This window comes from Ciconia boyciana, chromosome 5 (genome assembly GCF_034638445.1).
Source record: "Ciconia boyciana chromosome 5, ASM3463844v1, whole genome shotgun sequence".
In the NCBI taxonomy this organism is placed as follows: Eukaryota; Metazoa; Chordata; class Aves; order Ciconiiformes; family Ciconiidae; genus Ciconia; species Ciconia boyciana.
The window spans coordinates 25,283,194-25,295,957 of record NC_132938.1 but is presented as its reverse complement, the minus strand read 5'-3'; the positions used below and the strand labels follow the sequence as shown (position 1 = coordinate 25,295,957).

The 12,764-nt window shown below is 34.9% G+C and overlaps 1 protein-coding gene across 8 annotated transcripts in view; it reads left to right on the top strand.

Moving 5' to 3' along the window:
• Positions 1–12,764, top strand: part of ARAP2 (ArfGAP with RhoGAP domain, ankyrin repeat and PH domain 2) — a 141,263-nt gene that overhangs the window by 65,538 nt on the left and 62,961 nt on the right. For all 8 annotated transcript variants that reach the window (XR_012042536.1, XM_072861829.1, XM_072861830.1 and 5 more), the window contains 6 exons: positions 2,091–2,206; positions 3,408–3,607; positions 4,354–4,439; positions 5,131–5,313; positions 7,479–7,653; positions 8,986–9,120. Coding sequence is in view for 7 of the 8 variants with exons in the window: in XM_072861829.1 (XP_072717930.1) it covers positions 2,091–2,206; positions 3,408–3,607; positions 4,354–4,439; positions 5,131–5,313; positions 7,479–7,653; positions 8,986–9,120 (895 nt within the window). In the remaining variant the exon portion in view is untranslated. The remainder of the gene's footprint in view (positions 1–2,090; positions 2,207–3,407; positions 3,608–4,353; positions 4,440–5,130; positions 5,314–7,478; positions 7,654–8,985; positions 9,121–12,764) is intronic.

The window sequence follows — 12,764 nt, the reverse complement described above, 5'->3', positions numbered from 1 at the left end:
GGCCAATTATTTGAAATAATTGAAACCAGGAAATGAAACCTGCATCCAGTTTACATCTCAGAAGCGCAAACCACGTAATTCTAGAAAGTTAAAGGTTATTTTTTTCATTTTGCTCCTTTAATTTAAGGCATTGCTGCTGATAGAAATAAAATTGTAGTATTTTCCTATCCTCAGTACTTTTTTTTACCCTATATTTCATGCTTCTGTTTTTCTCAATGGTGATGTCTGACTTTAAGAATGCTTCCCTGCTACAGAGCATGCTGTCAAGTTCATACTTGAAAAGAGATTATTCTGCCCACTACTTGCCCATAGAAATGATCTTTGAGGATGAATTAGGGACTGTATAGGCTTCACAGAACTCTCTGCTCTCTTCTAAGGCAGATAAGTCAGTATGAAAACCATTGATTTATAGGAAAATGGGATGGGGGCTGAAGATGAGGTGGGAGAATAAAAATGTTGATGTTACAGGATACGAGGGTAGAAGAAAGGTAGAAATATTAAAAAATGTATTATATGAGGAGTGGCTAAGCCAGGGCACTTGTTGAAAAGTTATTACTTTATAAAAAGATTTGCACTGAAATCCACACCTGGGTTCCACACCGTTACTGTCAAAGGTAACAGAAGGTTAAAAAAAAAAAAAAATTCTTAAGAAGTCTTGCAAGGAAACTTGAGCTGACTTATCCCACACTATGTTTAATTAGTGGAAATTAATGGCATTTTAAAAATCTTGGCTTAAAATGGACACTTTCCATTGCCCCAAATGCCTTTTGGGGCATAATTGTCTGCAATGCCCTTTGTTACCCTAATGTGATATAATTAGTAATTCCACTTGTGCCTAGACCCATATGTGTGTTCTATGTCAGATGTAGCCTTATCAATCATGGCTAAAATGATATTTTTATTTGCTCATACCTGAAATAAGGGAATGAAGTGAAGAGGGTTTTGTGAAGTATCTTCTCCATGTGAGCTTTAATGCTCACAGAATTTGAAAATCTTATGAAGAGCAGCTTGTCAGTGATGCAGGTTTAAATATGTATTTACTAGAAAAACAATCCCCTCTGCATAGGCAGGTAACTCTGAAGCTTTTCCCCTCCAGTGCTTGTGTTTTTATCAGCCCATACCTAACTAGTTACGTGAGAGGTAACTTAGTGAACACCTTGCAGATGGTAAGGTATGTGGATTTGGCTTTTTGATTGGGTGATGTAGTTTGTTTTTTGTTTCTGATGCATTTACTGTTTCCAAGAAGTATGTTAGTATTTCCAGAAATTAAACTTGTGAAAGTGACTGCCATTAGATGAACATCTAAATCAGTTTAAGAAGAAGATACTGATGGTGTTCCGAGTAGATCAGAAATAATGTACATGCCTATCGGTGTTTCCAAAATGCATGTATTTGAGAGAGCCTCAAATGAACATTTTATTTCCCAACTATGTTAATGTAAGATTGATTTTTATTTTAAGTACATTGTTCCATGGGGCAGGGGAGAAAAATAATTTTTCCTGGTTTAAGGCAAAAATGCTTAGCATTTGTAACTGAGTCACAGATAACCCCTTGTTTATTTTAGCTGCTGTATAGGATTTTTTTTCAAAGACATGTTTGACACGTTTAGTTCATGTACTACATCAGAAGCATGAGCAACCAAAGGTTTAAGAAATAATTTCATACATGTTTTATTTTGTTAAAACAGCCTGTTTAAAAGCAGGCAAAACTGCTGTTAATGAGAAGAATTTAGATGTATAAACATTGTTTAGTCACTAAAGCATCATTTAAGCTAGATAATTCCATAGTTTTGGATCCACATTTTAATGCAATCTGTTACTTAACCTTTTCTTTCCTTTATTAATAGTTACAGTGTGCATTTTTTCTCCCACTAACTATCAAGTAAGATCATTCTAGCAATTAGAAGCATAGTGTTTGGACAAAATTTAGTATGGGTTTATTTATCCATTGATGAATTAGAAGAAGTTTGCATGTTGTGGCCAAAATGTGTATTACTGACCTTGGATTTTTGGACCATGCTGATTTAATTGTTCTATACATGTTTGATTCTTGAATTATAAAACCCTGAACTTTTATTGTCTTTTCCCTAGGATTTTAAGACAGGATTTGGTATCACTTTAATCCCTATGAATGTGGCCAATGTAAAACAAGTGGATCGGACTGCAAAGCAATCTTTTGAAATAATTACTCCTTATAAAAGCTTTAGGTGAGAACTTTAATATTTACACTACAAAATATACAACTAACTAACGCACTAAAGAAATACTTGCTTCATACTCCAGTGATTTACCTAATTTGGATGTAAAGGTAATGTTTTTATTAAGAATGCTGAGCATTTTTTTAAAAACAGAAGGATTTTCTTTCCTTTGTTTAGCTGTGTGCTTCATCTGTTACCTCCCTGACTAGACATCCTATGCCCACAGATTTATATTTTTATGTAGCTTTCTTTGTTCTTTCTGTGCAAGGGCAGAAGGAAAAAAAAAAAGTCACTTTAACAACTTGGCTCCATCTTAAAGAATAATAAACTGCAGTAGTGAAATAATGCTGCATCCATTTAATTTTAAGCATTTTATTCGAAATGAAAAGAATCAGTCAAGTGCCATCCCTTGTAGAAATCCTCCATTGAAATCAGTAGGAAGTTTCACTTCGGCTGATGCTGTGACTTGTAATGATTTTTAAGAAAATAAAAGTATATGCTACTAAAAGCCTTTTGTTAAGTGTTGTAGTGTTTCTTAAATTAAATCTCAGTAATGCAAAAGAAGAAGAAATCCCTTCATTCTCCTGGGCTTGCTAAATATTAGCAAAGAATTTCCTTTCATTCTCAGTTGACTAAAGTAGCGGGTAAATTAGTCTTGATCAGTGATTTGAATCTGTGGCTAGTTGGTAGATAGGTAGTTTGAATTTCTCTAAGCCATCACCATGTTGGTGTTTGCTTATTATTATTTATATTTTTCAAAAAGATCAATTTAAAGGAAAAGCATTTTTTGGCTGTTGTAGTTAGCAAGTCCATTTTTACTCCTCGGGAAGTCTCCATGTTTCCTTAGGTCATTCTATGCTTTTGTTAAAGTTCAGGTTTTAAGTTTGGTATGTGGTAACATAAAAAGATTGAAAGTAACTCAAGTTGAGCGTTACATAAGAAAGATTGGAAGTAACGTAACTTGAACATTACAAAAGCTATGTAGCTCATGCTAGTAGTGGTTTTGTTGAAAACTGAACACAAAAACAGAGGGAGTTTTCATTGACTAAAAATACAAAATAATACATTCCATCTTAGTATTTATATCTGTGTAGGGGAAGACTTTTTGACTGTGATTTTGAGTGTAAATGTAATAAATGAGAGACTACAGACTATGTTTAATTGGGCTTTAAAATAAAGATCAATAACACAGAAAAGTCAATTGTTTCAGCTTTACAGCAGAGTCGGAAAGAGAGAAACAAGAGTGGATTGAAGTACTGCAGCAATCGATAGCAGAAACTCTGTCTGATTATGAAGTAGCTGAGAAGATTTGGTTCAATGAGTCCAACAGGAGCTGTGCTGACTGTAAAGCTCCCAGTCCTGACTGGGCATCCATCAATCTCTGTGTTGTCATTTGTAAGAAGTGCGCAGGTACAGTAATTAATGACAGGCTGTGCGGGTTCTGCAAAATGTCATATTTGCATATCTGTGTATGTCCTTGAATTGGCTTTTTTATTTTTACAGTGCCATCCTTGTGAAAGTTTTGACAAACAAAAAGTGAATGTAACTTTTTTTTAATACCAAGGTCATCCTTATTCTAAAGCACTTCCATGCATAAATGACAGGTCTGTAAAGTGATTGGTTTCCTTCAGATGAATAATCCTTCACAATTAGTGGAAATTAAGACACTCTAGCACTTTGTGGGAAATGGCTGGCTTTTGCAGGGCTGGATGCCAAAGGATAACAATTTTCAGTGTATAAATTTGGGGAATTAATTCTATTACATCAGGGCATATTTTACTGCCAATAGGGATAGCTTTTTCAGATACTACTAAAAATCTAGTTCTGTCATGTTTTATATTTAAATATGTGCTTAAGCAGTAGATTCAGGAAAATAGTTTATAACTCTAGGCTTTCTTTCAAAACAAACCCTCCCAAAAGTATTCTACATCAGACAGCCTACTTTGTATATTCATTACTATCAAATGCAATCCACTTTTTTTTAAAAATTTTGGGTTTTTTTTGTGCTTTTATTTTATATTCAAATGTCAAACCCAGCCTTTTTTAGAAATAGCAATTAGAATAAATCTGTCTTCATTAAATATTTTTGTTACATCAGCAGAACAGAAACCCAGTTTAAGTGCTTTCATTAAGTTAAAATACCCTTGGATTTTCAGGACAGCACAGATCTTTAGGACCAAGAGATTCAAAGGTCCGGAGTCTAAAAATGGATGCAAGCATTTGGAGCAATGAACTTATTGAGGTATGTAGTGATATTCTAACTCTTTTTTCCATCTTGAAAACTACTGTATGAATGTTCTTTATTGCTTTACTCACAAGAAAACTGAACATATTAGCTGCTAAATAACATGCTGCTGTTAGAGTAAACTTGATGTCTCTGGGTATAATATACCTTTTGTGTCATTCAAAATACTCATTTGTTTTAATAACTATCTATCCAATTTCTCTTAGTATTTCTCCAAGCATCTAGTTTTTGGGGAGAAAAAGAAAGAAAATGCTTTTGGAGAGCAATCATGATGGGCAATACTGGGAAGGGGAAAATAAAGGAAACTTCTCACTACCAGTTTAGTTGTTTGGGGTGTTAAAAAGGGGTGCTGACAGAAAGGGATGAGTCATCAGTGTTTTCTTTAAAACATATGCTAGTCTTCTCTGACCTATTACTGGTATTTTCTAATATGTATTGAAATACTATAACTGGTTAACCTTGTAAAGCTTAGTTGCTATTGATGGTAAGTGATGACTACAGACTTCATTATTCATTTATAGATGACCATAAGCAGTGACTGAGATAGGCTTTCATTTCATCTCCTGCAGGCAATTTTCCTTTCTTTAATAACTTTTTTTTTAAACTTTTAGCAGCTGAAAACTATTTAGAGGCTAGCTTCATATCCTTTGTGCTGTTTTGCTTGTTTTTTTTCTTGCACCTCACCCAGCTCTTTATCATCATTGGAAATAAGAGGGCAAATAGTTTTTGGGCAGGAAATCTTCCTCCAGATGAAGAGCTGCATATGGATGCCCCTGCAGAAAAAAGGATAGCATTCATTACACAAAAATACAAAGAGGGAAAATTCAGGAAAGCACCTTTTGTCTACAAAACCAAGGAACAGTTAAATAAGGTAATACTAGAAAGGGTAAGCCCATACTATACCTTTTGTATTGTATTGGATCTGTGTGCAATTTGGCCATCTTGTTAAACTGGTGAGAAATAAATTCAGAATCCTGAGTGACATTCTCACAGAGCTGAATAAGGGTTGTTTTGGAGACTTTACAGGAGTAATTTCATGATTTCTTAGTTCCTAGTTTTTCCAGTTTGTAAAAGGTTATAGTACCTAATATGGTGCCTGTAACATATCTTCCAGAGCCATCAATGCACACAACAATTCTTCTTCAAATACACACTCTAGGGATGCAAATTCCCACTTCACTTCTTTAGATTCCTTCTTTATGTGTTTTTGGTATCTTCTGTGTCTGACATCTAACATTGCAGTACATTAAATGATTCAGTGTTATCAATGGTGAAAGTAGCTCATGCACACTTATGTAGTAGCTTGTAGCTAACTGGAAATGAAACAAGCTAAAATTAATGATGAAAAATGTGTGTTCTCCGTGTTTCCTTTTACACAAATAACACCAATTCTTTACAGTTATAAAATGGAAATTCTAATTATAATTACCAATTTCTGTGTAATTTTTGATGTCCATTTGACTGACTTCTAATATCTGTTGATTTTGGAGTCATGATTGTTTAGGGTTTATGAATATCAGAGTTTAAATGCATGTATTTTTACAATGCTAATGCATTCAATTGCATGAGTCAAATTTGTCTCTAAGGGTATGCAGAGATTGTGGGGAGGCAGTAACATTTAAAAGTTATTGTGGTTTGAACTAGAGAGATCTCATTTGTTCAGTGGTTATTGTGTTAAAAAGGAAGTGTTATTTTCCGTTATAAGTTGTATGGTAGTTATACACATAAGAAGTTAAAATGGGGGCATAGAAGAATAGTTGTCATTAAAACACTTCTAGCCAAAGAACCATCACACTGTATAGCTTGAATTTAGGTTTTCTGCATTTCATTGGAACTGGGAAACATTTCTGGGCTTCACGGGGAGCTCTTTGTCTTTGCAAAATAAAACATTTGGATTGTTTTCTATTTATTGGTAGCAGCTGTGCAAGAGACTTTATTTAATATAGTAACTGCAGACCACAGAAAATAGCTCTGTGTTTTACAGGCTTAATTTTTCTGAAGTCTGTTTTTTTTTGTTGGTGGGGGGGAAGTGTGTCTGTCAATTAATCATTTAACTACCGGGAAAAAATATCAGATGTAATGGTCAAATTGTCTATAGAGACATGAAATTACGATGTAATAAGGTGGTCATTGCCAAGTAATTCTAGAACTTTTACTGAACTGTCTGCCCTGTCATCTCGCGCCTACTGGATGCTTATATGTTTATTAGAGCAGCTGAATTTGAGAGTAGTACTCTTCTTGTGTTGAGTGACCTCTGCCTTAATCATTTAAGAAAACCTCATTCATTAAGTAAATAATTGAAATAAATACTAAATCACAGAAATTGTTATGGAATAGACTGCTGTAATTGTGTAGCTGCTCCTGGTTTTAAGGTTTTGGACCAACATTTTGAAAGAAAATAAAAAGGGGTGGTGGGGGGGGGGAAGATTGTTATGTTTGCCTGTCTTCGTGTATACAAAAAATAAAGGGGACTGATGTTTTAGGATACAGTGAGATCTTTAAATCTCAAGGAAGATGATCAAGTATGAAGATACCCTGAAGAATTGTTGCCTTATCGACTGCGACCATAGTTTTGAAAAACTACCTATGAATTTCAGTCTGTTTCCTAGTAATGTAAGGAGTGTAAGGATCAAATCTTGTCTCTTTGGTTGAACTTTTGAGGTCTGAAATAATAAGATTTTTTTCTTTAGTAGTTTGGTGTGTGAAGGAAAATGAGGGGGAATTTTTCACGTAAATAAACCACAAGCTTCCCCTCCAGTTGTATTAATTCATGTTGTGCTTCCCAAGTGAAACCTGGGGCAGCAATGTCTTGCAGGGTTTGGGTTGATGATGTTGGGTTTTCTTTTTTAGTTGTTTCTGCTTTTTTCTAGATTCAGACCACACTTCATGATTCCTGCTACTTCTCAATGTTTATGTTTTTTGAAAATGCAGGGGAACTATATTGGAGGTGAAAGGATTTGCATCTAAATGACATGTACTTGTTGCCACTAACTTTCAAATTTAAACAGACTTCTTGTTTTCCCTCTCCATGATAAGGCCCTGTGTGCTGCCGTAGTTAAACAAGATGTGCTAGAAACTCTGATGTTGCTGTTCAGTGGGGCTGATGCTATGTGTGCCACTGGAGACCCTGTTTACAGTACTCCGTACTTATTAGCCAAGAAAGCTGGACAAAGACTGCAGATGGAATTCCTGTACCATAATAAGTTCTCAGGTAGGATATATTCTCTTTGTTTTGATCTTCTAATTTTATATTGAGCAAAAGGGAACAAAGGAATTTAGAAGAAAAATTGTCATTGAGTTGAACAACAGTGGTATAGCGAAGGGGGAGTTGTGATGGCATTAACTGTATTTCAGCAGACAGCGTATGTAATTGTGTACAAGTTACTTTTATTTTGCTCAGACATCAAGTTTAGGACGTAAAATAATAAAAAACTCAGTGATAACTCATAGAGCTCGTACTCTTATTTATAACAGAAGAAAAACGTCATCTGTTCTGCCAATATTATTAGGCTTTTACTAGAAAAAATGGGTATATACAGTTAATATGTATCTAAAGTATTTGTCTGGGCTTTGTTTTTTCTTAAAAATTACTTAAATTGATATCTACCCCTACTGCACACAGACCTACCTGTTTTTTCACAAACTATCCTCCCAAAATAAAACTCACCTCTTGAACCTGTAATATGATCTATCCCAGCAAACTATCTTTTTTTCCGATCACAACTTCTGTTACAGGTTGGAGCACGTGATAAACTCTGGCTTTGAAAGTCAACAGTTCTGGTCACAGCGTGTAACTGTTATGAGGCTCTTTGAAACAGAAAGCTATTCTTAAAAAATAGAAAAATAAATAAATTCTAGAGTATGGATGTGCCTGCGCTTACCTTTTAAAAAGGCCGTAGAGTATCTGAAGCAATCTGGGAAATGAAAGTTGCAGCTTTACACTGGAAAAAATTAGCTATGCTATTCTGCAGCCAGCATTGTGGACATACTCCTGGACCAACTTTCCATTGTCTCGTGCCACTCTGCAAAGTAACACTTCATTGGCTGTGTCTTTTCTCCTTTTAGCCTTCCAGCCAAGGCAGCATCACCGTATGCTGGTGCTAGTGTTTGTTCTTCTCTTCAGAGAAAGGGAGGTCATTGCAGGTTGACAGTGATTCTCCGAATCATTGTCTGTCTGCTGCCAGAGTTGGTGGTAAACTTCTAGATAAGCCCTCCAGAGAAACAATTCCCTTCTGCTGAAGTATGTTACATAAGGGATGAAAAAAAAAGCTTACTACACCATAAAACTGTATTTTAGATTACATTGGCAAGCAGTGGTAGACAATGGCAATGTTGTAACAAATGTGAACCAATGTTTTTTTGATGAATATGTAAGCATTTTATTCTAATTATAAAAATAAATCAGTAAGATTTATCTGTGCTGGAGTAAAGATATTACAGAGCAATTGCATATGTACAGATAGGCAGTTAGAAAGACCTGTGGAGAAATGATTATAACTGATATAACTGAAGTTTTGTATGTTACTACTTTGTCTTTTAATAGATTTCCCAAACTATGATACTTGTTTTGAAAGTGGCTTCTCTGAAGATTCTTCACATTCCACCTTTCTTTGTGAATTCTTATACAAAGTTTCTTCTAATACTGCTAAGCTTCTTACAGAGAAGAAATTAAAAGAAGGTATTTCACTTTTACTTCATGCATTTGGATAAAACATGAATATGTATGGTTTGGATGAATTTGGTTCTTTTTAACTTCTTGCATTACGTTTTAAAAGATAAAATGTCTTTGACGTGACATATCCTCTTTTGATTAAGTAGACCTTTTTCAGATAAAGAAAATACTGATTATCTTGATCTTTTTATTCAGTGTTTGACAGAGGAAGAAAACTGAACTGCTGAAAAATTATTCAGTTAACAACAGTTATTGATAAATAAAAAACATGTTTAATTATACTTAGATGAATGCTACTAACTGTGAAAAAGTAGTTTCCATCTAAATGATAATATTCCAGAAATCTTTTAAAAGTATCACTGACTTTTTAGTAAGAGTCCAAATGGCTAACACCTGAGATATTTCTAAAGCTCACAAATTTTAAAAGTATTCCAAGTGGAAATGAGCACTTCCAACAACTTTACAATAAATTGAGCTTTGTGGGGTGAAAATGTGTGTATATCACCGTAGATATACATGGTCTTCTGTGTACATGAGTCTTCTGTGATTTTTTTTTTTGAGAGATGTTATCAGATAATTTTCTTATCTTTTTATTACCTTTTTCTCCCCAGTTGTGTTCCTATATTTTTCTTCCATCTAAACAAAAAAATGATGCAGATTTTAAAAATCTGGGCTGATTTGTGGTTGAGTTTATTGCTCCTAAAATCTTGACACGGTGTCCTATGTTGGTATATACATATTTTTGTATGATTATGTCCATATTCTCATGGTGTATGCCTTTAAGATCCTTTGTGGAGATTAAAGCATGTAAAAGCACGTAACTCCTATTTAAATATGCTTTTGAAGAATCTACATGTTAGTGTGGGTCCAAATACTTGAAAGCATTGGATGATCAACAGAACTAATGCCTGATCACAGGCATTTCCCAGCAACTTTGCAGTTGTTAACAAAGGCACCTGTTGTGGCAGAGGACTGCTGCTGGACAGGACTTTCTTGAGGATTGTTCTGAAACTGCACTGAGCTTATTCAGGAAAGGAAGGAATAACTACAGACCTCACTACTACTTGCTCTAAGTGTAGACCTTGTCTTCTGTGCTGTGGGTATCTGTAGCTATATTCATTAAAAAAAAAAAAAAAAAAGACCTCACTAAGAGAAGCAGAGAACAGATACAAGGCAATACTACTGCTCTGTTCTAACACAATGGTATGTTAGAAGTGCAGTATAAGTTTGTAAATACCTGTATAGATTGAAGATTTAGCTATAAATGCTCACAGAATGTCTTCTGTAGTACTTTTTGGGGAGATGCAGTGGGAGTGAGCATCATTAGTAGGATGCCTTAAAAATATTTATGAAGAAAACCTGCAGACAGGAAACTACTGAATTTTGACTGTTTTTCCATCATAAGTTTTTAGTGGACAGAAATGAAGCTGCTTTGAAAGCTTGTAGTCTATTGCTTAGTATTGCACTTACTACTTGAAGGAACATTCTGTAAATGGAAAGGAACTAGATTTCCCTCAGCTCAAGTTTTGGCCTCTGAAATTGTGATAGTGTCTTGTAGATGGTAGATGTTCTGCTAGTTTGCTTTTTGGGGGATTTTTCTTGGGGTGTTTGTTTGCTTTGTTTTTGCATTAATGTTGAATTACCTATGTGTTTGTCAGGACTGATGTTTCTGGGATGGGTGCTTTACAGATACATTGGAAGATAGGTTTCCCTGACCAGTTGCAGTTTAAGAAGACAAATGACAAATGTGACAAGGGAGGAAGGTGTAATAATAACATCCTTTCAACAACAATGAAAAACCCCTGCAATTTTGAAAACCCTCTTGCCTGAGGGCTCTAATATATCTCAACCATGTGTAAGAAGTATTATGACAAAAGGGCTTTTTGCTGTTTAAAACATAAAACACGTAATCTTTTTTTCCCTTCTGTATTGATTTTTTTTTTCCCTACATCAAGAACTGTGTCTACCTTTATATAATCTCATTAACATGAAGTAATATGGGATATGCATATTGTAGATTGTTGGGAATAGGTGGTAATACTTCTTTTCCTTCTTACTGTCTTTAGAAAATAATTTGATGGTTAGAGTGCTAATGTGTGGGAGATACAGTTTCAGTTCCCTCCTCTGCCTGTAAAGATTCAAATAAAAAGGTCACATTACCCTAAAAAGTGACCTAGCTGTTTAGTGCTAGAGAAACAAATAAGCTCTCCTGTTGAAGAATTTCTGATGCTGCAAACTAATTGAGTTCTCACTGGGCCAGAGAGGGAGCACCATTCTCTAACTGGGGATTACAGCACTTGTCTAAATTTTGGGCCTTGTCCCAAAGCACATTGGGCTTCTGATCTACTGATTTTTAATTTTTTTTTAATGCTGTTTGTGGAAAGGGCTGTAAGCCAGAATCCTAGTAAACTGTCTAACCATTAAACTAGAGTGAAGTTCTTCCTCAGGGTTACGAATCTCTGAGGCAGTTGTCAGCCTTGCCTTTAGTGCCAAGGGCTGAAAATCTAAGCGCTGTGTTTGTTGTCACAGAAAACTCTTATCTCTTTGTGGGCTGAGCCCTAGTGGTAAAAGCACACTCAAGAAATTGCTCAGTGCTGTGAACTGCACCCAGGTTTTATAATAACCAGGTGGAACACCTGGAAATACAGTCCAGTTTTTCATTATGTAGGTTTCAGATAGCGCAGGAGAGAATAAGCCAACTTTGTGTGTACTTCTTGTTATAGCGGCATCAGTGGTTTCAGCAGGGGTGCATAACTTTTGAGGAAAGTTGTTGTTAATTAACAGCTGTTGATGATCAGCAGGAAGAGTGCTCAAACATTGGTGCTATTCTGATGCAATGGATCAAAAAGTAAAGGTTACAGGTTTAGTGGCTCAGGTTTGATTTTTTTGCTTCTGTTTTTAGTGTAGAAGGTTTTATGGAGCCCTGTTAAAAGCCTTGACATTCCAAAATCATCCTTGAGAGTTGTAACAGCTTAATGAATATTGAAGCAGTGAGCTGTTTTGTAGAATAGGCTTTGGGCGATGGGAGGAGGAAAGCTGGGGGACAAAAAACCCTAAGCAATCAAAACCTCCAAGTTTGATGCTCAGCTCCTGTAAACCTATACATTTTCAAACCCTTTATTTTATGTTTATTTTAGTATTTAAAAAGTGTATTTAGACAGAATATAGATAGAACTAGATAGCAAGTAGAATGATACAAATAAATACTAATAAAATAGTACTTAGGTATTTATAAAACATGCATAAATCATATAGCAAATAACAGAAAAACTAATTGGATGAAATATCAGATAACATACTAAGTAAGTATTGGCTAACTACAACTGCACTTTGTTTTTTTGTTTTATTTTTGTGGTTTTTTTCCAGAGCTGTTTTACCAAATTCTCACAAATACTTTACCAGAATATTTGCAGCTGTATAGGAATTTTAAGACTGTAGAAATAAACAGAGTATTTTCTCTTAGGACCTGCTTCTCTGCAGTGGTGGGAATAGATACACCTCAAATTATATTCTAAGAACTAGATGTAAGCTAGAATGAATGCATGAGTATTTTGAGTAGCAAATAGTCATTAATATGCTATGTTGTGTGCTGTATTTGTATTTTTAGGTTCATAAGAGGGAGTAGACATTTGGTCTTAATTAAATATGCC